This window comes from Haemaphysalis longicornis, unplaced genomic scaffold (assembly GCF_048455015.1).
Source record: "Haemaphysalis longicornis isolate Haplotype H1 unplaced genomic scaffold, Haemaphysalis longicornis Haplotype H1 scaffold_5, whole genome shotgun sequence".
Taxonomy (NCBI): Eukaryota; Metazoa; Arthropoda; class Arachnida; order Ixodida; family Ixodidae; genus Haemaphysalis; species Haemaphysalis longicornis.
The window spans coordinates 90,808,136-90,835,293 of record NW_027526385.1 but is presented as its reverse complement, the minus strand read 5'-3'; the positions used below and the strand labels follow the sequence as shown (position 1 = coordinate 90,835,293).

The window sequence follows — 27,158 nt, the reverse complement described above, 5'->3', positions numbered from 1 at the left end:
GATGAACCACTACGTCGGGAAAATTGATGCAACCTCAGTGAGCTCATGTGATTGTAATTCTGGTTCGTAACGAAGATGGCCATAAAAAACTTTAGGTGAATAATTGAGAGGGTGGGCACAATATACCTGAGATTATCTGCTCCGTCGTCATTCTCCATTAGCAGCCCATCTGGTTTCTTGGATACGAAATCTGCCATGTGCGCCTTTCTCAGAGCTTCCCAAACCTGCTCGTCCGAATGACAACGCAGTCCGTCCAGGTTATCCCGCAAGCTGCCCTTCATTAGGTACGGTTCCTGTGAGAACAAATTAATGACAAAAGCATTGTATTAACAAAATGGCCACGTACCTGTTCGCTTCTTTGCAAATTAAGTCAAAACACGACTGCGTTTCTGCAGCACTGCCACGTGACGCCTATCCTTTTCTCTCCTTGCCTCCCTCCTTCCGTCTACCTTATATCCTTCCCTTCCCTCCTATTTCACCCACGAATCTGAACCCTCTTTACTACTTTGTTTTCTCCTATGTCCGATTCCCCTTCACTCTCTTGCCCACCTTGTAGCCCAAAGTACTTCCCAGCCTCTCTTTTGTGATCCCCACTATAGCCTTCCCCCATATTTCCTTCTCCATCACTCCCCCTCCTGCCCTGCGTGCCCCACTCCCTTTCCGTTCCCCGTACACCCTCGTTCCTTTTATTTTCTGCTCTCTCTTACCTTCCCTTATCTCTCACCCATTACCCTTCCAATCCTCCTATTTCATTTTGTCACCCGTAAATGTCAATCCATTTTCTTTAAATTCCAATCCCGTGTCTTCTTTTCAACTCCTATGGGTAACCACTAAGTGGTGGGTACTGGACGCTGACACACCCATGTGCAGTTGACGGGCCACTGATCGTTTGGTGCTAGTTGTTGTCAGGGGCCCACCAGGGCGACCAAACTATTTGCGTTTACTCAGCTCAGGGAAGACTAAAGCCTTTCAAAATTACGGACAAAACTGCTATAATTTACTCTCAAAGCCGCGCGTAGAATAACAGACACTAAGGGCAGAAAATAAAGCTTTGAATACGCTTACTGCAACCTATAAATATGCAGCCTCAGGTCAAATCACCAGCGCACGCTATTTTTCTCCCACTGGCTCTCCGGGGCAGGTCCACACCATATGCACCAGCGTCAGTTAGTGTGTACTGGGGACATTACTTGGAACAGAGTAACAGAAATGAATTCGTCACCTGGGGAATTACGGTGATTGCGGACCGGAGCATGCGCAGTGGAAGCGAAGAGATATCCACGCTGTCAATGACAATGCGCCCACTCGATGGCCTCAGGACCCTCAGCAAAGCGAGTATGAGGGACGACTTGCCCGCGCCCGTCCTGCCAACCACTCCAACCTGAGAAAGGAACGTAAGGGACGGTGGCAACCGAAAGTGAACGTTGGGGCATGGACCATAATGCCAAACGTACCAAGTGTTGCCAACGTCTACTTCCAATTTAAACGTAAAATCCTGGCTTTTCGAACACAAAATTTTTGAAGTTGTGTTAAAATACTTTCAATAAAAAAATTTTGGTTCCGTGGTTTGGTTTTAGGGGCTTTACTGTTCATATATACATAATTGTCAGAAAATGAGGTTCGCTGTGCAACACTGTCATCATTTTTTACACAAACGTCAAGACTTGTGTCAATAAATGGGGCCATAATAATGAAATATTGCGTCTAATAGATGCCCTTTATGTTGAAGGTAATTGTCAATAGAAATTTCACCATGCTTAAAGCAACAATTTCTCGGATCTGGTCTCGATTGATGCATTGTAGGGTTTAAGGCAAAAATATTTCTAAACAGCATAACAATATATCCAAATGCACATTCTCTGTTAACTGAAAAAGAAATTACTTGGGTTTAAATGATGCAACACATTTAAACATCTCTGTACAATAATCCCACAAATTCCTGCACATGCCTACAAAGGATTTGAAAAGTCACTATAGCGGTCGCAGATGCTTGTTGCCTTAAAAAAACTTTGCAAAATTAGGAATAGCTTCTCGTGCGCAGGCGTTACTAAGTGCTCGTCTACGTCTTTCGCAGTAGTAGGGCAACGCGCCAGGAACCTATATCAATGCTTGAAATTCTGTTGTGGCTTCATTATCAAGACTTGCCTCAATATGTAATGGAGAAGGTAACATCGGGTAAAAGTGATAAAAACCTTTGAGTTTTGAATGGCTACTACCCGGTGTAATCCGGTTCGCCGATCGGGTGTTTGATCCAACAAACTTCTCGACTCATTCTCTCCATGGCTGATATTCGTCGCTAACATATATGATTATCGTGCCTCATCCGCAGCATCTGCGGTTGCTGCCGACAAAGAAGTCTCATTTAACAGAGCCATCTTAACGGGGCCATGTAGACAAAACACAAGTTTGGTACATTCAAAAGATTGCCTCGTTAAAATCATACTGACGCCACTTTTAACGTAAACTCCGCTCAAATAAGATTTATGATTAGGAGTAAAGGAAATGGCCATGCGGCCCACTAGCTCACTTCCCGCAACCAAACCAGCCAGCTCTGTGATTGGCAGACGCCGGCAAAATCAAACGCAAATTAGGCAAAGCTGATAAGCTCGCCGAAGGAGCTATTTCACTTAAATTTAGGGCACATTCTTTTTAAAGCAATCAGAATGGTGGGACAAACAGTGGACGTTACGAAAGCACACGTAAACATAGAAGTACCGATGTGTATAGTACCTCACGCACTATGCTTGTTTAGCTGCACAGATCTGCGGGGCTTTGGGGTTGTCTCAGATGACACTGGTCGATTGACGCAAGCAACGGTGTCTTACGTGACCATATTTGTCGAGCGAGCACTATGTGTCATGAAAGTATTATTTTCTCCTGGAAAAAAAGCCAGGTATAATTACGGTCAAAAAAAACCAAAGGCAGAAAATGGCTTCCTGCGGTATGGTGGTGCCATCTAGGTTCAGTAACAGTTAAGAAGGCTTCGGAATCGGCGGCAGAGCGGTCGGTTCCTGTGATGTCACTGCACACCACGAAAACACACCATTCAGCGGGAAAATCAAAACTTGAACCTAAATTGGTTAATTTTTCAGTTAATAAAACATCGTTTGCATCCGGAGAACTGCTGGGGTCACCATAAAACACGACATCTTTCGAATAAAACAAACCTATATTTTGTCTTCATGGTCCCTTTACATAAAACTGAAAAGGTTAGCCTGGAAAATATGCCAGCTTGCTGCGCGAGATGTGCACAAAAATTGGCAGTAAAATACAAAAAAAAATTAGCAATGGCTATAATAATGATGACAGGAAACATGCTCCTTAGTGCCCTTTACAGACATTGGCCAGATCCCGAACTTCGTAGGAAAGTTACGGGTGTTCTTGTGGCATCGGGTGCGCGTTTAGCACACTGCTGGCTTTGCTATAAAATTGGTTTTGCGGCAGAGCGCTGTTGGGGTCGAAGATATATTTGCCTCTGAAAACGTAATAACATCGCACCCACTGATTTGGTGTAAACTGCGCCATCACCGCAACAACACAGTACTCCGAGAGTCAACAGACATGAAGATTCAGGGTGTTTCGAATGAACCTGCCCAGGCTGAATTATTCGGCTGCTTTTTCAGCCGATCGATCATGCATAGACGTTGCTGCGAAGTGCGCTGCAAGTGATCTCTCTGAAGTCTTGAAATGAACGCAATAACGTCGGCAAAGGTGTTCTCACCCTAACGTGTCTTTTATGGGCAGAGCGTTTGTCTCATCCTAATGTGTTCCCTTGGAGCAAAGTCTCGCTTAGAAGACTTCATGGCATGCCGTACATCAACTAACAAAGGCAGATCTGGCAACAAAATCTCCAACCTGCCTTCACGAATCCAAAACAATTATAGAATTCTGCTTACCTTTTCGTTAGGTTTAATCACGAAAGAGAGGTCCTCGAGAACTGGTGGTAGGACTCCTGGCTTATAGGACGCCGTAAAATTATCAAACACTATTTCCCCTTCAGCAGGCCACATATTTTGGATTGTATGCATTTGGGCTGGAACAGGAGTCGACGGTGGGTCTGACTTCTCTGGCTCATCTTTGCAGCAGTCATCCTGTAACAAGAAGGATAAGGCATTGTAAAAAAAAACATTGCGGTATATGTGAACGCAGAAGACAATGCACGAGAGAAATAATAATCGTTCTTGCAAAAAGTGATGGTTATGTTTTCCCGACGCAATAGCCGATAGAAAGTTTGAATTACTGTAACAAATAAACTAAACTTTGTGCACAATGAAAATAAGCACACGTTACTATAAAGCACATTGAGGGAGACGTCGACTAAGCAGTGTTTTCAGGCTAAAGCAGGTACTTGCAAACGACGTGAATAAAAACCTTCTTGCTAATTGGGCAAGGCATTTGATGAAAATGGCCGCTGTACACAATCATCTCACAGTAGGTGTCGTCATACCCGTCATACCCGTCATACCTCGGTGGAACGGGAAGGGTTTCAGTTCATGAGCCCGTTTAATAAAGAAGTAGGTGTCGTCAAGGGATACAATAAGCCTAGACATCCCACGCGGCAATATGAAGTTCTATGTGCCACATTTTAACAATAACACCCTAATTCTGCAGAGATTGGTATGTCAACTGCTTTGTGCTTTAAACTTTAGAGTGATTAGCAGTGCCCGATTGATGTGTATGTTTACACATGTTGGTGTATCCTCCCTGCACATGACGACATCGGTTATTGTACATGCTACTGGCAATACTGTGTTGACTTCTTTTGTTAAAGCGCTTCCGGCTAATGAAGCGCAAACATTTCGGTGCCTCTCTGCCAGTTCGTCTTCCACATGGCTAAGCCACTCTGCCAAATGGGAGGAACATCTTTACACGAAGAATATATAGACAAAACTCGAAAACTACTAAAACTGCTGCTCAGGTTATTTATTTAAAGGAACATCTGAGGCATGCTTTAGGCAAAAGCAAAGAGATAATCAAGTTTGGCAGCGTTATTTGAATTAGGAACGCACATTGGGTAGGTTTCGCGACAGCAATTGAAAATAACAACGCGCTCAAAACGGTTTCAAGATACGCGAAATAAAATCAAACAAACAAAAGATGACAGGTAAGGCTGTTCCAAGCAGAACAGGAAAGAAAAGATAAACAAAAGCGTGTGCTGTCCAAACAAAAGGCACGCGATCCGGGAGGACGCGGTAGCACTGAATTGGATTGAAGAAACCTCCTTCTCATTTATCACATGAAGAGTGAGAGTGCACGGGAAGAGCTTGAGGGGTTTCAGGACGAGAGACAAGAGGCAGTCACGAGACAGGGGCGAAAGAAGGCTATTGTCTTGAGGCGATATTTGCAGAGAAGCAAGCAGATAAGGATCATTTTTAGGAACTAACACACCGTCAGAGAATATAATATGACTTGCCTCAGGAGTAAGCCGGGTGTACTCCAATGCCCGCTCGAAAGCAATCGCCGCCAGGATACAGAAAAATATGGACCCGTTGACGCTCGCTAAGATAACGGAGATCTACATAAGAAAAACAAGAAACATCCAAGTTTGAAATTCGTCGCTGTCATAACAAAATGAACGGGCATTTTTGTTTTGTTCCTGGCCGACCATTTCTGGACTGCAAATCTGCGGATGATGGAGGGACCGCGGGATTCAGGAATGCATTACAACAAGTTTTTATGCCCCCATGTGCGCATAAATTGCTTATTTTTGATGAGGTCTTCAAAATCAAAGACGAAACAGATGGGGGCGGTGTGAAAACACGCAGAAAAGAAAAGAAAAGAAAACATTGCCATTGTCATAACGCAAAGTGAATATTGGTAAACAAAGTTAAATCACACCCTTCCTGTGTCTAGAATGCTTATTGTAGTTTGACGTTCACCGGGGTAGTGGTTCCAATGCCCGATCTGAGGAGAGGCAAGAATGACTGATCGGTTGATTTAGTACGATAATAGTTAATGCCCAATTTGTGACAAGGACCGATGCGATGTGAAATGTGCAATGATGGTATAATTTGCAAACATGGTCAACTGGAAAATTTTTTTTATAGGGCGACGACGACGGCCAGAAAACACTAGTAATAATTGAATATATGCCGGCAGTACTATTAAAATAAACAGATTAGAGCAAGTATAATTATGTTCGAGAAGATGCAGAGACGCAGCCACATTTTTATGGCTTCAATCGCATATCGACGCTGCGTGTTCTTACGTAGTACGTATCGACTATTCGTGAAGTCTTAATTTTCATGCGATTGTGCTCTGAAAGCTACCATGTAATCAAGCGCTTAGCTCTGCTAATACTAAGCTCAATATCTGTTTAGTTGCTGAGGTCGGTTCGGATGTGGAGGCCACAGTATTTGTACGAGTTAATTGGGGCATAACCTATAGTATGTTGATAGCACCTGCACTGATTACTAGTATTTTGCGACATCTTCATAGTTTGACATTTGCTAGTGTTTTGTTCTATTAGCCTTGTTCTCGCCAGTCAGAGACCAAAAGTGATAAAGTTAACTGAAGGATGTTAATATTAATAAAGTGTATCACAGAAAACTAAGTAATCGCGCCTAGGTAACTAAATTTAGGATTTCGTAATAAGGTGAAGGTCAGGAATACAAGTGAGAAAAAAAATGCATTCTCGTAGTACCCCAGTCCAAGTCTCGCTTAAAAAGGAGTCGTAACCATTAGAATGAACAAATTGAGTGGGGTGAATTAGCAAAAGGTTCAATACAATGAAAAACAACTCCAGGATACTAACTCCAACCGAAAAAAGTATTTGTTGCCAACGGCTGAGAGGACTTTGAGGCACAAGGTTAAAATGCAATAAAGCCTCAGAAAAGTTACATCTCCTATTCATACGAACGCCAGAATATTATTTGTGTGCACTCGTAATAACTTTGTCCGTTTGTTCTTCATATATTATTAGCTTTGTTGTTATCTGCTACTCTAACTATACATGCTACTAATTATATTCACCACACAAATAAAAACCTTAGTTTAGTCTATGGCATTGAAAAGAAACATTTTCTACCTAACTTGCCCAATTTGCATCAATGCATAACTTGTCTCATTTGACACTTCCCAATTTTGGTAGACAAATCCTGCGATCAGAGTCTGAAAATCTGTGGAAGCTAGAAACAAAGCAAATAGTAAATGTCAATATCATGAGCGTATGTGATGTCCACTGCAGTAAGAAGCCTTGTTGAAATTGCCTCCAACTGCTGCCTTCCTGTGCTGTTCGGGTTTATCATTTGCCGACAGATTTATATATCGCATTCATCCACCGTATTAGTTGTCTTCCACTACTACCAGTCGCGTCTCTCAGCAGCTGCTCCATTACCACAGTGGTCCACCAGTTATCATTTGCTCGCATTATATGACCACTTGAGCTGCCCTTCTACATCCTAATTTGAGCTAGGATATTGTCCACCCGAGTTTGCGTCCTATCTTTAGGCATTGCACCAATCATTATTCTTTTAATGAATTTTTCGGTTCGACTGCATCATCACCAAACAGCGGCTGCACTGTCTGACTGGATCTGCTCTGGAGTGTCCAAAAATATGCCTGCGTTTTTCTAGAAGGACGCTGCCTGCCGCATTGTAATAAGTCTTTTGATTGCGAGGGTTGGTCGTTGGTCTGGGGTACCCCGGCGAGCCACTCACGTCATAGTGGGGTGTACTAGGGAAGCCACCCGCCGCTTCAGAGGGGGAGTACTCTTCTAACCTGTGCAGTACACATCATCCAGCATCAAGAGCAGCAGATCAGAAGAAGATGATAACGACGATGATTCGTTGTTACGTGAAGATGCACATAAAACGTTTTGCTTAAAAATAGGCATGCGTTTTACATGGTGATACCTCTTCTGCAATGCTTCCAGGTATGCAACCTACACAGCACTTTCTGAGTGCCTCAGCTATGTTTTTTGGAAATTACTTGTACTCACCGACATGGCGGAAGACAGAGCCAGACCGACTCCACTCTTGGAAGTTGTGTGGTTGGAGAGTGCCAGGGTAGCTAGAGGGGCCAGGATAGCACAGAGGCCAGCGAGTGCTCCAGAGACACGTGTGACGCGCACACACGCAACCATTACCCAGTATGTCCGCGCGACATCATCCAGGAGCCGATAAAAGCGTTTGTTGAAAAGCGCCACGGCTCCAAAGCAGCGTACTGTACTGATGGAGTCCCTCGTCTCGGTAAGGTGCTGCAGCACCCGTGAGAACCGAGCGCTCTCCAAGGAGCGGAGCGCGTTGGCTGTCCGGACCGATAACGTCTGCATGTACACATGGGAACAGTTCTCTTTTTCCTGTGACGCGTATTCACAGAGGGTTCACAAGCGTTTTGAGGCATGGCCATTGACGATGTAGAAACCGCGAGATATAATTTGATAATACAAAAAATGTGGCAAGACAAGAGGGCACCAGATAAAACAAAACGCACGATGTTATTACATAGGGTTCTGTAAGTTTATTTTTTCTAAACAGGCATAGAGACTAGTAAGAAAGTTACTTCTTATTGTGTGCGACCACTGTTCTATGCAATGGCAAAAAATCCTGCAACCGAAGTTAGCCACAACCTCTATTTCCTTGCTAAGGCAAATACCACCTAAAAACATCTTTTCGAGCTGAACAGAATTGGAGTGAGCTATTAAGCCCAATACGTACAATAAAGCGGCAATACTTATAATAAGCTTTAAAGGGGTTCAACATATATTGAGGACGACTCAGCGAGCAATGGAACGAAAGGTGATAAGTGTAACATCAAGGGACAATAGGAGAGCGGAGTGGGTTAGGGAACAAACGCGTGTTAAGGACATATTAGTGCAAATTAAAACGAAGAAATTGGCTTGGGCAGGGCATGTAATGCGAAGGAAGGATAACCGGTGGTCATTAAGGGTAACAGAGTGGACCCTTAGACAAGGCAAGCGTGGCAGAGGGCGGCAGAAGGTTATATGGGCAGATGAGATCAAGATGTTTGCGGCGATAAATTTCCCGCAGTTGGCACAGGACCGGAATATTTGGAGATCTGTGGGAGAGGCCTTTGCTCTGCGGTGGGCGTAAGTAGGCTAATGATGATAATAATCGCTTAGAATATTTCAAAATATTGTGTGATAGTTGACTGCTTCTTTAAAATTTTCTCGATCACCAAACGTTGTAGGTCAGGCCTTTTACTAACCGGTCGTTTCTCCGACATTGTGATAACCTAAAAATGACTCGGATTTTACACCTGCACAACTTTTAACACTTTGAAAACGTGTTTTAACGTGAAAAACGTTTTAGGCAATGAACCAATGGTTTCTATTAGTCTGTTTTTTTAGGTTTTGACTGCGGTCAAGTTTTTGCAGCTACTTTCATATCACCCATAATTATTACCCCGGCCAGATACACGAGTCATCTCATCCGTCAGACCACGCAATTATCATTCCTTGATTTCTGTAGAGATGCTTGATACAAATCTTATCTAATCTTTTTTTTTGTTTTGGCGCTCTTCGTTCCTCGCTGGCTTTGCGTCATAACGCATACAATCATAAACACCTGTAAACCTAGTTATGACAAGCGAAAGCTGAAGCGCACGCTCAGGCGACCCAGCTGGCACGTTATCTATGGCGATACTCAGTGACCAAAAGCGAGCAAAAGGGCCATGAAACCTTTTTCCTAGTCACGTGGTACCACAGCCGAGGCCTGTGGCCAGTGGATCGAGTCACGTAGCGTCACACCTACCACATTTGCCCTCTGGCCGCTAGAGAGGTTTGCGACGCTATGAATGACCCTGCGAGAAAGGTCGTAGCGAGCTTTTCTTCTAACGAATTAGTATTGAAGTCAACTTACCACCACCACAAGGTACGCAATCATGGCGATGACACCGGAAACGCACGCCATGGGTGCCTGCGTTCCAACAACAGCGAGCCGGGCGAACGTAACGGTCACCGTCTGGATACCTTCTTTAACGTTCATGCAAAGCAGGATGTCGACCATCTCCACGTCTGTCGAGAAGCGATTCAGGATTCTCCCGCGAGGTGTCGCCTCGAAGAAGGCCATTGAGCAAGACAGCAGACGTCGAAGCATGGCGGTATGCAGGCGCATCGAGAGACGTCGGCTTGCGACTGCTAGCAGGAAGCCGCCTGCCGAGCACAATACCACTGCGGAAAGTAGCGCATGTTAAGATAACAGCCAAATATAAGATGAGATCGCATTTGGGAGAAAATATAGATTTGGTTATACGTTTAATTCGTGACGACAGTGAACGGGACTTGTTTTACAGCGAAGAAGAGAAGTGTTGGTCAGAAAACTTCATTTCGTAAATGGGAAACTCAGGCAAAGCCCAGCAGTTCTCACTCAACACGCCCAGGGCATGCGCCAGGCTATATCTGGCGTGCAGCCTTGAGCACCGTATTCCTGTAAAAAAAGCACAAAACAAGCGTCGAAACCGAATTATCGATGATAAGGCGCATGATAGCAATAGGAGCCCACTCCCTCTTGTGTTCCTGGTAAATACTAGAATTACAGCTGCTCTTCAAAAGGGGGTTGACGTCATTCGAGGGCGGAAGCGTGCGAAAGGCTAGGCAGGACCCAGCATTTGCCTTCAGAGAAGCCGAGCGCAAGCCACAAGCCTACCGAGACGACGAGGAACATTTCATACCCTTCCTCATCAGCATATGTTGGGGTTTACAACAGCTTCGCTGGACACACACTTCCGCAGTGTGGGAAAGCGTCGATTTTTATTTGATATATTTGACTTAATACATTTTAAGCTTTGTAGTTCATACCGTGTTGCTTCAAGCGAAATACCTCCTCAGTTTAAACAGGACGGCTATCGTACATGTGAAAACAATTGTCTCTACGAGTGAACTGGGAGGCGTTCCTACTCTGAATGTCTCCCCTTTATTTTCCAATCATTAATTGCCTGCATATCTTTAATCCAGCCTTTGCCCTCGAAAGTCATCTTTACTCTTCTTTATTGGTTATTTTGCATGGCAAATGTACCATTACAATAACAATACGAGCTCAGCCCACACTATATTGTTGCGTATAAAGTGGTATTTGATACTCTCATCCATTTTAATTTGAGTAACGCTTAGAGAAGACTTCTTCCACCCTTATGATGCTTTATTTTTTGCTGGGGTGTAGCAGCTATCACTTCTCTTTTCAACGTTCTCTGCGCTTATTATTTTCCTCGTTAGTTTGTACGGACGGAGTTCCTCATTCCTAGTTTTGTCTCACCTAAATTAAATACTAAAAGTTGTCTGAGTAATGAGCTAGTCAAATGAAAATTTATGCGTGGTCTAAGCCCTGCTAGTGTTTATTCTTCAATGCAGATTGCAGAGCTAGTGACATATGTTTATGTATGTGGAATACTTCTGCTTTGATGAAGGATAAAAACGGACGCAGGTTCCAAAGGTTTAACTGTGAGGAACATATTTTCGCTCGAATCTTTTTTTGCTCGTAGAACTGCCAATGCAGCAAATGTTAGTAAGAGAATACCTACGGTCACAAAGGCACAAAATCCCCAGAACCACGATCCAGTCTGCCGCGGTTTGTCCGCCGTTGTCTGAGAAGGCAGTAGTGTCAGTCCACAGCTTAATGCCGTAGAGAAAGAAACCAATGATAGCCGCCCGGGCGGTCAGGCAGAGTATGGCCAGAGGAAGACATGGTCCTGACATGGTTGCCAGAGACCGAAGCAGTTCCATGGTTCCCTAGAGCGCGTCGCACGTGCAGGAAATCAGTTGAGTTTTATTACGTTCCAGAAGACACTGGCCCGAACTAACAGACACACATGCCCGCACATGCAGACTCCCTCTAGCAAACCCTCAAAGCACAGCCGTGCCTCCGATGGCACGGCCGTGCATCATCAGTGAAACTGCTACTCTCCTGACATGGTGGTGTTAATGATTTCCGGAGTGATCGGATCGAAAGTAATGATCGAAAATAGTAATTATCGAAAATGTCTCACAATTCAGAAGACGTATGGACCGAGATTCTTGGCAGCAAGAAGGACCTGATATTTATTCCTGCCCTTTATTCTTACACAGATGTTTTCAGCCATAAGAAACCGAGTGGCATGTGATAACGACGGGAACCGTTTAGCTATATTTACGCCAAATAGTTTGGCTAGTAAATCATTGTCCAAATGATAGCTTTCTTTTTCCGCACTTTATGCACTTAGAAGGTCATGGTGTTGAAGCATGATGCAGTGGTCCACTTTATATACGTAGTACAGCACCAGTAAAGGAGTTTCAATTCCGCCATCGCAGAATAGTTTGACTCGGACAAAAATAGAGAAATATATGCGTGAACTAGATTTTAGCGCAAGTGAAAATTTTGATTAGTTGACTATTTTATTGGCTTTTGTTGCATAAATGTCACGCTTATATTTACCGATCAATTTATCAGTTATTGCTAATGTTTTCCCCTGCCGTGTAAAATATTGCGTTATACTCTATTGTCTGTGTCAAATTTACGTTAAACTTTTTTTGTGTTTTTCGTCGTTCGTATCAGTGTAACAGGTGTTGCTGATTACCATTACGTTGAAGTTCATTCTGCTTGTCTTTTATCACTATTCTTGTGTACATATTGTAAAATAGTCGATTCAATTTTTTGACCTTGCAAACATGTTTGGTATCCTAGTACCTTTTTTCTTTTTGCATTATTCCAAAACCAAGATATGTGCTTTATGTTTTGTTCTGTATGCCACACCAAGCATTGGTTCCTGGGACTCAGTCAAGTTATCATTAGCAGTTTTTTACCGAGTAATTCATCTAGAGAAATCTGAAAAATAATCTGATACTGAATTGAAATGATTGCATACATAACAGTTCTTGATATCATCAGCGTATGTTCATAAAGCCTGTTTTCCAGCGGTGATGAGTGAACAGATGAAGCTTTTGTTTCTTCAATATGCTTGGAAAGCATGTTTAGCAACTACAGAACCAATCGTTTAGCCAGAAGAAGGTATGAGACATGAAGCTGGTAATAACCCTCTATCACGAATTAGAAAATTGGGAAATGCGGTTTAGAAAGTTTTGTTTAATGGCACGCCCCCAATACACTGATCAAAGCTTTCAATTCTGCCATAGTATTGTATTACCAAGAGGTCAGAATGGAAGCCCGCAAATTTTTTTCCACGATTTACAGATTTATAGATCCACGTGCACAAAATAAATGAAAGATAGGAAACCTTATGATCTTATTACAGATATACGGAATTGAGACCACATTTTAAAACCTTGTTTTTCACACTCAGCGAGAAGGTTGGGGTCAGGTAATGATGAGGAAATGTGATGGGGTGAATATCAGAAAGTTGGCTTCTCGAATGAAAAAAAACACGCCAACGATGATGGGACCCTTGTTTTCACGAAACGTGGGAGCATGAGACTACAATGTGGGAGTGCGCCACCGTAAACAGCCGCATTTTTGTCAGACGCAGGGTTAGATAGGGCGACAATAAGGTAGGGAGTGTAAGTTGACTTCAACATTGCTACATTGACAAGCAGGGCGACGAGCACAAATAAAATGACATAGAAACTAAGGCCAATTGCGGGTTATGGATTCAGTAAAGCCCTCCTCCACCCGAGCCTTCCGAGTCCAATCTTCTCAGCACGGGTAAAGCATAAGGGCAGGATTGCACCACACGGGGGAATGAGGACACGTGAGTGGGGCCGCCAGTGTTCTTTTGTGACTAGCACGGTGGTTTCATTTAGGACGGCGACTGAACCAATGGTGCTATAACCACGCTGGTAAACATGCTTTGAAAACAGGTGGAAGAAGATCGTGCGCAAGCCGTTCCGCTTGGATAGAGTGATAAATTTGTTGGAAGGCGGTGAATGTTTTCTGCACAACATAGCCCTACGAGTTAACAAGCGAAGTAGGTGAACTGCTTGTGGGGCTTCTGTACCAATCACAATGCGTGGCAAGGGCGGTAGGGCAATGACGACCAGAAAAGACAGTCTCTCGAATTGCGACAGGTGCCTCACAGAACGACGAAGCAATGTTATTTGCCAGTTAGAGGAGAGAGCGAGGGGGGGGGGGGGGGGGCTGCCGAGCAGACTGCAAAGTGGTTGCAACTACATTCCCTTGAGTGGTTTGAACCTGTAAAGGCTGAAATAAGGGTCTGGGCATAGTATAGTCCAATGCCATCATGTTTAAGTCTTGAAAGCCTTACCATGTCCGAAGGCTTTCTTTTAGAATCTTAAATAGCCGGGAAGACGGCCGAGAAGCATAACATCTGCAGCACGTCTGTCACTATGAACCAAAATAGACATGCGTGCTGTGCTTATGGAGAATATAGTGCGTGTCAGGTCTGGAGATTCGATAAGAAATATGCGGCCTGTATAACACGAAGACGAGGATGCTGATTAAAGAAACAAGAAAGGAGTGTTGCAGCAAGCGCTGTCACTTACCAAGTTTACGTCTCGAACTTCGTCGCTCGTAAGCCTTCCGGTTGTCATGTCTTCATCCATCTCATAAGAGACGTATCTGGAGAAAAACTCTCCTATAAGGAACACTGTTACTCTCGGTGAAAACGTGCATGTTGCTGGTTAGGCTAGAAAAGCGTCCATGGAAAAAAACTTATGAGGCAATTATACTGACAGCGCCATTTTCGGGTGTTAGGTACAGAAATAAAGGGTCACAATGCTAACCCCACGACATCTTGGACACTGGTAACTTTTACTGGTAGCGATTCTAGGGAGGTGCTGACCTTTCACTTCGTTGTATTTTCAGATAAGAAAGGTGGTCACCAACGTGAAGTCTAAGTTCCGAAATATTTCTGAAGTTTCAGACTCAACAAATTGCTTCTTGCTGATTCCCGGATTCGTGATGGAAGCCATTGCTTTAAAAAGTATCTTATGCGGCTAGGTAATGATCATTTTACAGAAGAATACTAAGTTGGGACCCTGCGGCAGCACCAGTGGTCGCCGGCCGGTCGTGAATATCGTTTTCTGACCTGCTCCTGTGTACAGTGCGGTAGAAGAAGTGTTTGCGGCATAACGAGAGTAGCACGTAATAATTCCACAGACTGTAAATGGTAAAATACCAATCAATCGAAGGAGCAAGATGGTTAAAAAGCGAAGCTGAGTCAAAGTCCAAACTGATTCAAAGTTCGAAGTTTAAACTGCTTCGACCGTGCCTGAATGGTGAAGTGGGGTAGACATGGGCTTCCTGACGCGAAAACCCCAGGTTTTATGCCTGCCATAGTCTCTTGAGGCGCTCGATGTGCCTTCGCTTATCATCATCATCGTTTTGTGAAACCCAGCGTGTAAAGGTCGCTTTTAAGCAGTGTTTTTTTGTGGCGGTACGGCCTCCATAAGTGAATTATAAGAAGATTCGCTTTCGGCTAAAGTTTCTGTGAGTTACGGCATTCCTACGCATGCGTGATTGCCGGCCATTGCTATTCGAATAGTGCTCATCCAAACTATTCGTAGGTGTATATTTTGGAACAATTTTCGTGTAATTTTTCTTAATTTTTCGAACTTTAGAAAAGTTCAGCACCCACAGACTCTTGATCAATTGTCTCAAATACATCATGCGCTCTGGCGGCACCAAGTGGCGCATAGCTTGGAAAAAGGGCACGGCAGACCCGCGCATTTACATTTCGTGGATTCTATCTGCGGTGCATGACTGCGCGCTCATCTCCTTTACGGGATTGAGGCCCCATCGTCACTCTAATTACTAGCCAAGCTGTCGCTAACTTTCTTCCTGCTTCAAGTCACACCAGTACATTGATACGGTCTCACACTTTCAATTTTGTTGTCTGATTGACTTCCGGCGGATGTCATTAGGGGAATGATTTTTTTTTAGTATGCTCAAGGAAAACCAATGGGCTAACCAACTCTCACGTTTATATTATTTTTCTTGAATTGTCCATCTGGGCTTAGTGTTAGGCTTTGGAAATGTATTCGTACAAGAATGGTGACAACGTGCTTTTATATAAGTTGCTTTCTGTATGATCTATACACACAATTAGAACATTACCTGCGAAATATTCAACATCTAATACAAATTTTTGTATGATTTAAATTCGATGTGGTAGTTTTATATTCGGATTGCGTTCGGTACGGTACCTATTCTGTTCGTATTGGAGTCGGTTGGGAATATGGACTACGCACTCACCCCTCACCATGGCACTTGGTAGTGAATGCGCCATTGTTTCTCAATCAGACAGTGGCTAAGAAATGTGACAAAATCTAATAATTGGCGACACCACTATTGTGGAGAACAAACGCTGATTTGGCAACATATGGCGATTAGAGCAAACTGTATATGTGTTTGTATAAACTTCATTATACGCTAGTGTTGTTGCTGGTACGAAAGCGGGGTCTTCTTCAAGTGAAAATAAAATTCATGTGAACATAATCGTCTTCATTATTAGCGGTAAAGCGGTACAAATTGATTTTTGTACTGGTTGCTAATTATAGTAATTATGACAAAGACGAATTTAGAATTTAGAAGGAGTTCCCTACCTTTGTACTTTCATGCCATTAATTCCATTCCCTCATAATTAGGGGTTTGAATGAACAATATGGCTATATAAATTGCTATAAAGTACAGGACGTTGAGGAGAAAATTTTACCTGCAATGAACATCCTATTACAGCATCTTCAAGATGCCAGCCCGTGCCCCCTCCCCCCAAATTTTTGGGAGCCCTCCCGTTGCCATGAATCCTGAAATGAACTAACTTTTGAAGCAAGTAAATTTATTTTTCCTCCTCTTCATAGGGGCCTAAGCACACGTCAGGTCCACTTTCAAAGAGGAGTCCACTTTCAAAGAGGAGATAAACAAGAGGGGGTGTGTACTGGTTTTGTCAGCTCCAGCTTTGCTAAGATTGTTTTCTGCGGAATGAAATGCTTTATCAGTGATTTCTAAAAACAGCGTTATCTCTATATTCACCCGATTTCACGATTTTTCGCCGCTGATGATTGTGTCTTGCTACCGAGCAGCAGGGTTTTCGGGGCCCTGGAGTCGGCGGTCAATTCGTAGAAGGAATCGAACGGTATCGCACTTTTTTCCCACAAAAGCAACAACTTGTCCATGCGTGCCAAAAATATTCCTTGGTTGGAGACGAAGATGCGAGTCTGCAATAAGGCAAACACGACAAAATGTTTATTCGCAAGAGGTATTACGTCTTTGCCCAGATCTACATAACACTGATAATGAAAAGAAACGTAAGCGACCAAGAAAAGAACACAGTGAGATGACGGTGTAAAAGTACACATCAAATGGCAAAGAAAGTTCGGATGAAAAGTTGTTCTCACGTCATGTTACGAATGCTGCCCATGTCAAGAATGTTGCTCATTTTAATGATGTTATAAACGTTTTAGTGTTCTACGTGTTTCTAAACAGACCAAACTGAACGTGTCCAGGCGAAATCACATTCAGCAATGGCGCAAACACCAAGATTTTTATGGCAGACGCTTGCGAGAGAAGTGGCGCCGCTTGTGCAATCACCCCGGCCTGGGTTATACGTTAGGGTAACGGGACGTATTGACATTTGTTAGACTGCAACACCATGTTCCACGTGCAACAACTGTTTTCAAAATAGCCTAATTTCTTCTGCTGGCAAGTGGAATGAGTAAAGCTAACCACAGCGCAATAATTAACGCAGTAGTGGACGCTGATTTGCAACATTCTGGGATGTAACTGATGTTAATGAAAAACAGTACTACCCATAAGACCGTCTCTACAATGTCACCGACGTGATGGCTGTGAAAGATTCTGATTAACACATTTTACAGCTAGCACTTCTTTTGGTTATAAGGTTATTATTTCATGCCTAAATAACATGTTCTGAAGGCGGAGGAAAGACATGAAGAAGCAATGCTTACGAGACCTTACTGAAACGTTCGCAAGACTAAAAAAAATTCATGACGGCTAAGCATTTCGTAGAGGTTGTAAAAGCGAAAGCAGGAATGTCCAGTTGAACACTCGAGACTCGTTGCTTCCACCTCGGGTTTTTTGAAGGGCTTTGTAATCTTTCTTGTGGTTGAGACGATTTTCTCTAGACTCCCTCCGATAAGGCATTGTCAATGGCCTCGCCTAAACATGTTGTAACTATTTCGGTGAGGTTATGCCTTCTTCCTTATATTGGGTGCCAAACCTGCACATTTTAAATTTTAGCTATAGGTCGGAGCTCCCCTTGCCTTGTTCCTGAGTAATCCTTTGGGACCGATGACCTGCGCGAACACCTTTGCGGCCACGTGCACGTCGAGAGCACTCAGTGTGTCGTCCAGGAGGTAGATGTCGCTGTTGCTATACGCGGCCCGAGCCAGTGCCACCCTCTGCTTCTGGCCTCCGCTCAGTGTCTCCCCCTGCAACCAGGTAGAATGAACGTAGAGCTTCCCCCAGCCAAAAGCACTCTGACAACTCTTATGCGTTTGTTTTCGGCGAAAATCAATCCATCATGTAAATTACAGCGAAAGGTCTTCTACGTAATGTCTTGCAAGGCCATTCATTGCGTCGAAATGACCTTCAACCGTTGATGCTCAGGTGCGGGTGATGTGACGTCACGCCTTGTGATCCACTCCGGAAGGGTGTCGCAGCTGAGCTCGCTCCGAAAATCGCCGCTGCGGTACCACGTGACTGGGATAGGGTTTAACGGCTGCTTCGCCGGCACTTGGTCCTTCAGTCTTACCATCGAGGGCGCGCCGGCTGGGCTGTCTGTCTGAGCCCCTGAGTTCAGGCCCCACGTCGAATCCAATCATGCAGTAGATTAGCTAGATTGCAGGCTGTGAAATCTCAAGCAAGAACAGAGTTGGCTTCTGCAACACCGGACTAAATGGAGGCCTGATAAGAACGCCATTCAGAAAGTTAGTAGACGCAGAAGGATGCCAAGATCATACGTGCTGCAGCCCTAACAACTAGGTTTGCAAGGGCCACATCTGACCCATTTCCAGATTTAAAGGAAAACGGAGTTTGAGTTATGCGCTAACTATCTTGATACGCCTAAGTTGTGCTACCAGTGCTAGTAGTTTGCAAGTCTTGCTTGGTATACTTCGTGTTTGTGCTGTATGGGACTTTTTGCATGGTATACTGCCTCCTGGGGACAGCAAAGTGGTTCAGAAAGGTGATGCCCACAAAAAGTGTTCGGTGTTCGATGAATGCGCTTCGCTTACAAAAACTGCCAAAAGCATATTTTGTTCACATGTGCACTGAAGCCGCATGGCTTGAAATATTTATGCAAAAGCCTTAGTTGACTCGGTAGAAAGGAAGTCAGGCGTTGTGGACGAAAGATAGAGCCCACTACGGCTTATAATTGCCGCAAAAAATGGCCGAAAGTTTAACAAATTTAGAACAAGTCGAAGAATGCTCGTACACACCACAGTTTTCGGGAACGTAGCCTAAACAACAAAAGAGACCGTAAAGATGGAATGCACCTTTCTTAAATTTCTGAGAAATAGCGTTTGGTCACTCACTCAGCCCGTTTGAGCCCCGAAAGATGTTTTTACTGAAAACAAAACGCGCGATACATTGAAAAACGTTTATTTTCGCGACAGAGTAAAGTGGTATCATCAGGGGTGACGTGATATGGGTGAGCACTGACAACATACTAATCAGTGTGTAAACTGCACGTTTGCTTTCGAGTGATCCGATCCAACGCACTGCAATCGCCCAGTCATGTTTCGTTGTGGTGACTTAGGGCGGCGGCCACCAATCGCATAATCGAGATTATGTGACGTCACAAGGAATTTGCCGGAAAGTGACGAAGGAGTCGCCCCTGCTTCATGTGTTTTCTTTAATATCAAGATGTTTGCAATGAAATTGATATCATTGTTATCAGTATAGGACAAATCAGTTGTTTTGAAGCACACGTTCATTTTGTCTTTCTGAACCTTTACAAAACTTCTGTTTCGGAAAGCAGCACGCAATGAGTCTTCAGGAGTCAACATAATCGGAGGAGCATGGTTACCTTTTCTCCCACTTCCGTCAGGTCACCAGCCGGAAACATAGCCAAGTCGCTCGTCAGCTCGCACGCCTCCAGGACTTTGTTGTAACGAAGAGTTTGCAATGCTTTTCCGAAGAGCACGTTGTCTCGTAGGGACATGCTAAATATGCAGGAATCCTGGGGAACGTATGCCATTCGACCCTGGGCCATATAAGGAGCACGTTGCACGGAAATGTCGAGGGTCCTTATTTTATTACTAACCTTTTTTATGTAGCCAAGCACTCGGACATCAGAAACACAACAAATGACCACAAACAACACTTCGGGGAAGCAATGTCATTATGAATGCGAAGTAATAGAGAGAAATCGACAGGAGTTCTGGCTTTTTTTTTTGCGTCGTGTATTAACATATTTTTTTCTGGTGCCACATCTTTGGAGCTGTCTCCAGCTTACAAGGCAACTGCATACATTGCAAAGAGCATCATTGCTGTAGCTCAGACCAGTGAAAAGGAGTATATATTTTACATAGCGTTCGAAACTATTAACCGTGGCTGCATGACTTGGATATTTTAAACTTCTTCAGCGCAAATAAATCTTTAGGCATATTTCAGGCAACACGTAACAAACAACATAAGCGATAACATCAGCATAACTGTTCGACTGGTTTAAACTTTACATTGATACGAATCGTTTTGGACAGAAACGTCGCACTTTTGAGTTATTATGTCTTTTCTATACTAGTTTGATTCTATTTAAAAGAAAAAGAAAGTGGAAAATCGTCATTATCTTTAGCCAGCAACTAGTGAAATTGAAAGAGTCTGATACCACTTAGCTGTGTTTGTTATTTTGCGTGTTCGCTCCTTTGTGGGTTGACAACTTGCAATCGAGAAACGGGGTAGCTAGGCACGGTGGTCTACCTACGGTGCTTTCGATCGGGGATAGCTTTACTAGTGAATGCGTATTACATTATCTCTAAAGGCATGTTCTCTACAAATGCGACTCTCCTCCTTGGGTGCTCCTAATACCAAAAAACTAAATACGAATGACCGCCAATTCTTGGGCGAATATTATTATACAAGCCCTGGAAACTTAAACAAAGGAGAATTGAAATGAACACCGTTTATGGTACTTGTGGTGTTGTCGCAGGTGTGTAAGCCACCTACAGTGACGTTTTGCGATCTAGTACACTTCATTAGTTTCCGGGTCAGCCTGCTGCATAGCACAACAATAGCTAACTTCTGAGAAAGATTTTTTGTGCTTACGGAAATGTGCACAGTTCCTCCTGTGCATCGTAGATCACCGAGAATGGCTTCGAGCAAAGCAGACTTTCCACTTCCAACCAATCCGACCACTCCAACTAATGCGCCCGGCTCGATGCAGAGGCTGATGTTCGACAGCGCCATCTCTCCTTCAGCAATCTTTCCCTTTGTTCTCTGCTGTCCGGTCCAGGCAAACTCACATTTTTCCAGTAATACAGTACCTTTGAACAGAAAAGAAATGTTCCTTACAGGATTTCTCTTCTCTAAAGATTTCTGAATAATTAGACAGGGCTGTACAGGCTGAGCCACTGTTTTGTTGTTATTTATAGGGACTTTAAACGGCAAATCATTATTCTTAGCTACCTAGCTTGTAAGAGCGCCTATTATCCGGCAAAACGTTTTTCGCACTCCCGGAGTAAAAAAATCGCTCACTATTCAAACCAAGCTGCTTAGAGTCACTATTGTCCTGGCCAGTATTTTGGCATGCGAGCGCCATGCCAGGACCGGGCGGACCTGTCACATATATGCTCTGGGACTGCAATCGGGCGATCGAACAAAGTCGTAAAATCCTGAATGTCTCGTAGTGGAGCAAGATGCTACTAGCTCTGACCCACACGGTCAAATCTTGGCCGTTCACTTAAAACACCACCGAAACTGTCTAAACCGCCAGGAAACAGTTCTCTATCCAAACTAAAAGAAACGTCGTCGCATCTGGCGCTTTCTGGCCCAATCTGGTAACAATTGTTTTTCTATACTTCATTCATGTTGACTCAGTGAGCGCGGTGTTTTCACACTTCAGTGGTTAAGCGCTCGCCTGGTTACGTGGTTCGCTCGCGCTGCTTCACACGAGGAATTGGCTTTGGAGCTGCGGGGCAATGAGTATCAGGTGAAGCAGCCGATTCACCCTCGCCTGGTCACGTGGAATCGCAGTAGCGAAGCTTATAGTAAGTAAAGCGATAAGAAAGGCGCTGCTTCCACTGCGGAAGCTGAAGGTCAATGTGGTGCGATGAATGACCATGAGAGATGGAGCGTAGTGAAGTTCACGCTTTAAAATCTTGCAGCCTTTATCGAGAAAACGAAGTCCATGGCTGTGTTCCCTTTATGTCAGACGGACGTATATCCATCGCAAAGCTTTCTGTGTACATGCCAGTCCAGACATATCATTTACCCACCACTAAGTGTTGTATTTCAATGATCTCGCATGTGCTTCGAAGGTGAACGTGTTGTTTATGGAAACTTTGAGACGGCTGCTCTCTACTTACCTGCTTTATATTTTGTGCAACGGGCAGTTTTCATGTCGGTGTTTCGTTCTTCGGCGGTGAGAGCTTTTGCCAGCCTCTTCACTCCCTGCCAGGCCTATTGGAAGGAGGAACCGCGTTTTTCAATGGAAAGCATATCGCTTGCTTCTATGGAATAATGTGCCCAGAAGGCATTTTGGTAACAACCAATTTCGATAAAAAGTGTGCAACATTTTATCACAATTTTGTGTAATTTACTTTGATTGTACTAGTAGAAAATGGTAAGGCGAAACTGGTACACCGGACGTGCATGTTGATAAATCTTGTTCCAGTGGGACTGACGTGTCCTATATGGCATACAATATAGAGGCCTGTTCCATAACCGCCTAATAAAAGAAACGAGGAACTGCAAAGATATAACTAAGACGCCTAGAAGTGCGGGATTAACCAGTTTGCTAAACGTTCGAACTTTATTAAAAATGCGCAACAACACAGCAGTTATCAGACACGTGATTCTTGAGGTTTCTTGATTGTGTACTTGAATTGCGAATGAGCGCGTTTTCAACGTATGCGCCCACGCATTTTGTCGGGCAACAAACGCAGCGCGATAACCTTTCCGATATTACACACGGTGAGTTTGTAGTTGAACAGAGGATGATTCTTAAACTTTCAACTTCGAACGAGCCGATACCTCAAATATTAATAGCTTGATGTCACTACCCTTTGATGACGTACCATGCTCCAGTAACGAAGAGTGACAGCCAGGTTCACGAACATGACTTCCATAATGGAGAGCATGTAGAGTGAAGGAAACGAGCGCCCTGGGGTCAACTCCACCGTACCATTCACGGAGACAAGAGTTCCGAAGAGAATGACTGTCATCTGCAAACAAATGAGATTACAGGGGCACTTTGGTTTAAAATACTTGGTACACGTAACCGAACAAATACGAAAAAATTTCCTCGCACTTTCCCGAGGGGGAGAGTGTGTAAGTGCGAATGCACGGTTGTTGATTGCGCGATTACGGTGGATATCGTGATCTTGGAGTGGAGAGGAGGCACCCAACACCCGCAGTCACTGAGCGGAGAGAGGAGGAGGAGAGTAGCGCCCACCGTTACGGCGAGGGCTACACGAGCGCCCTCACGCGTCGGAATGCGGAGCGCCCGCTACGCGAGCGAGAGCTCTCCCGCCCGAAGTGGAGAGGAGGCGCCCAACACCCGCAGTCACAGAGCGGAGAGAGGAGGAGGAGAGTAGCGCGCGCCCATCTCCCCCCGTTGCTAGGGAAGACGAGGAGGAAGACGAGGAGCGCGCGCACCCGCAGCTGTTGCTATGCGGACGACGGCGGCGGACGATTCAGGCTCGCTTAAGAAGTGCATTCGAACTTAAAATGGAAGAGTATCTGGTCACCTCATTGAAAAACTCGCCGCATTCAGAGGGCTCTGCCACGTAAATGCCTCTCTTGTCTTTTCCTCCCATCTCTCTTCCACTTCCCCTCCCGTCTCCCTCCTCCTACGATAAACACGGAAAAGCTTTGCTCAAGTAAATTCCATTTCCCGCCGTTCCACTGCGCATGCGCCATCTATTGGTACCTTTCGTTGTTGTTTGACTTCATGGAATGCAACCACGCGGCCTACGCGCAGCCGCGAGCTTTTTTTGTGTTCCTATATCCGAATATTGTATTCAACGCGTACTTTTATTGGCTCACAAACATATTAAGCGCCCATATCTTTTCAATTTCTATAAAATTGCCTACTACCAGTTATGTATTGATGATATTCCTCGAATAGGCCTAATATTCTCGTTTAGCTCACAAATGTTGGTAAGTATTTCCAGATTTAGTGATCTGGAAAGGTTTTGCCTGTATAAACTGGTAGTTTCAAAATTATTATATTTTTTGGCAGGCTGGCTCAATCGAGGGACAGACAGACAGACGGACACACGGACAGACTGACAGACAGACAGACAAACAGACAGACAGGCAGACAGACAGTCCAAAAATTTTCAAGTCTAAACCACCCGAGAAAGACTACCGTCCTTAAAATACCGGAAAGTTACCACGGTCACGATAGAAAAATGGTTGGCTCGACGAAAGAAAAAAGAAGAGGATGGACGTGTGGTTTTTTTTTTCGAATAACCATGTTTACCCGTATCAGTTAATCCAGTGATAGGTTAGGCTAGTGTCACTAGATAAGTTTGCAGAGTATCGGCACTCTTTTCTCCTATTGTTCCATGCCGCCGCCATCACCACTCTTTTGGCTCGCATCACGTGATATTTGTTTACACGGCGACGGTTCATGGGCACCGCCATTTTGTTGTTTATGAGTTTGAGTCACTCAACACTGGTAGGCTTAGCTTGTCCTCCCGGCTCTGCGGCTGCACGCGATTGACGTCGTTCCGGACTCGAATCAAAGATAACGCGTGTAACAGCATTTCAGCTGCGGAAGTGTGTCCGAAGACGCCGATTTGCTGCCTCTTCGCAGTGTTGCTAAAAACTACCGGGTAGAATTTAGCGGCGAGGCCGTAGGTGGGGAAATCTTGCAACACTGATGTACGCCAAAACGGCCGCCGTTGCTTACTTGGGTGCGTCAGTGGAGGAATTCTGACACTTTATCTAGTGAGAGCAGGTTAAGCCTACGTGTTTCCATTTTCGTGCAACAGTTTTCCCGTTGAGTGGCTATATAGAATCAATCCGTGTCATCAAATCGGCTCCCTGTTGAAAATAGTGATTGTCACGGTACAGACGTAAAGCATTTTTTTTTTCAGGACGACATTTCACCATTCCAATAGGCACGCCTTGAATACGGTTGGTTCATTGCTGATTTGTTACGGAGACACGCTGGAGAGCTGGAGAGGAGAGCTGGTCTGTGTTTCAAAAGAATGTGGTCGCAAGAAACTGCAAATTTAAGTGTGTAGCGAAAGTATGGATACACTTTTGACACATAATGAGGATCCCTATAGAAGCCGAAATTATTCGCGATTCCTCAATTAGGGCGCGCCATTGCCTAGGTGTAGCTTGGGCGCGTAAATAACCAAAAAGTTAAATTTGAAAGGAATTGTATGCTTACCGCGGTGGTGGACGAGTTCTGCAGGGAGTCAATAAAGCCGTCAAGCAGGTTGGTGAGGAACAAGAAAAAATTTTCCTTCCTGCGATATGTGTGCACGGCCTCGGTTACAGCGTCTTCCCATGCGTAGAGTTTTACGAGACGCACACATGACAGGGTGTCGGCCATTTTCCGCAAGCGGCTGTCACGGTAGTGGTTGATCCTTTTCTGTCGATTAGGGATACCACAGAGAAAAACAGATATAAATAGCCCCAGGAACATTTTCCGCCGTTTTACGATACTACAGGTAACTTTGAAATGCTCCCATATCCAGGGGAGAGGAGGAGAACGAGAAGAAAGATGACAGCATCTGTTAGAATCACTTAAAGGATTTACTAACATTGCGTAAGAGTGCCGGATGAAATTTCACTTGCCTCCAATGCGGTGGAGGGAGACGGGAGATAGAGCACTGTATGGGCCGATATTTCAAGCCCGAGCACGGTCCGGGACAATTTTAAAGCAAAGCTTTACTACTTTCGTCCAGCGGTTTCGCGAAGGATGCGCAAGTTAACCTTTTGACCGGACACACACCCGCGGTGACACACCCCTCGAAGCGAATCGCGTGATCCGCCGGGCCTGCTGTCGGCGCGGCGCACAAGGCCCCATATTAGGTCGTTCTGCTCACATCGCGGCCGCTGTCGTCACGGCGGCGACGGAGCGGCCGCCCAGCTGATCGACAGCCGACCATACGTCACTGGGGCGTCTCGGGCGATGTTACTCACCTTCCGCCGCGTTCGCCGTGAAAGAGAAACGCCGCGTTCGCCGAGAATGAAACCGAGGCCGGGCCTCCTTCTCTGAGCGTTTAACGTGACCGAATGGCTTCGAGCCGTGGTCGGCAATACAGCTACATCAAATGTTAACAAAGCGAAGCCAAGACTCTAACGGACTAAGCCAAGCTTTTGCTTTTCATATCAGAGGGGAGCTGAGTTACGCCGCTTCCATTTTTGTACGTTGGGCCGTCCGTCCGAGCTTTAGCAAGCACTTTATGGAGGGATCCGGACCTAAAAGTCATTCTACGTTGCCCGCTCGGCCGGGCCGCGTATTCCCAAACCATATCCCGTAGGGGCCCAGGCCGACCACACCCCTTAAGCAGGGGCGCAGCCAATGAGGTTAAAAAAATGGCAATTTTTTAACCTCCTTGGACGCCGCACCGTGACGTCTCTACCTATATGTGCGCGACTTCATGCGATGTGGATTTTTTTCTTTTTTCCCTCTCCCCTCGTTTCGGCTGCTTTGCGAGCGGCCGATGGTTTCGCTCCGTGGGCGGCGCTGGCCTGCGGCGCTGGGGAAGCTGGCGCACATGTGATAGAAGTTAACCTTTTGTACCTGAGCCCCTGATCTGTCCGCGCTCTTTTTGCGCGCCTGCAAGTTGACGCTGACGTCCGATCGTGTTCCTAGATAAGCGCTCGGCTCGGTGATCGAAGTGCGCGCGCGCGGATGGACGCTTTCACGTACATGTGGCAATTATATAAGTCCCGCAAAGCAAACACCCTCATGGAAAGCTCATCCTACAGCACACAGAAGGGTATACAATTGAGTTGGGTGCTCTTTCACTATATACACACCTCAAAACACGATTCGGTGCTGCAGGTAAGGATTACAAGAAAGGCAGCCAATTACCCATGACTACATTTACAAACTGTCCTACTCTTGCGAAATATTACAGCTGCATGAGCTGCTACATTTTGGCA

General features: G+C 44.8%; 1 protein-coding gene across 1 annotated transcript in view; it reads right to left on the bottom strand.

Annotated features, from left to right (window-relative positions):
• Positions 1-27,158, bottom strand: part of LOC144139817 (multidrug resistance protein mrp-7-like) — a 53,867-nt gene that overhangs the window by 1,673 nt on the left and 25,036 nt on the right. Inside the window, exons 3-18 of the mRNA XM_077672070.1 lie at positions 25,432-25,635; positions 23,102-23,248; positions 22,391-22,484; positions 21,132-21,349; positions 19,894-20,070; positions 18,106-18,295; positions 17,680-17,690; positions 16,878-17,062; positions 14,390-14,465; positions 11,479-11,686; positions 9,822-10,132; positions 7,940-8,266; positions 5,414-5,515; positions 3,897-4,091; positions 1,223-1,381; positions 127-293 (exon numbers count right to left, since the gene is read on the bottom strand). Of these exons, the coding sequence (XP_077528196.1) occupies positions 127-293; positions 1,223-1,381; positions 3,897-4,091; positions 5,414-5,515; positions 7,940-8,266; positions 9,822-10,132; positions 11,479-11,686; positions 14,390-14,465; positions 16,878-17,062; positions 17,680-17,690; positions 18,106-18,295; positions 19,894-20,070; positions 21,132-21,349; positions 22,391-22,484; positions 23,102-23,248; positions 25,432-25,635 (2,771 nt within the window). The remainder of the gene's footprint in view (positions 1-126; positions 294-1,222; positions 1,382-3,896; positions 4,092-5,413; positions 5,516-7,939; positions 8,267-9,821; positions 10,133-11,478; positions 11,687-14,389; positions 14,466-16,877; positions 17,063-17,679; positions 17,691-18,105; positions 18,296-19,893; positions 20,071-21,131; positions 21,350-22,390; positions 22,485-23,101; positions 23,249-25,431; positions 25,636-27,158) is intronic.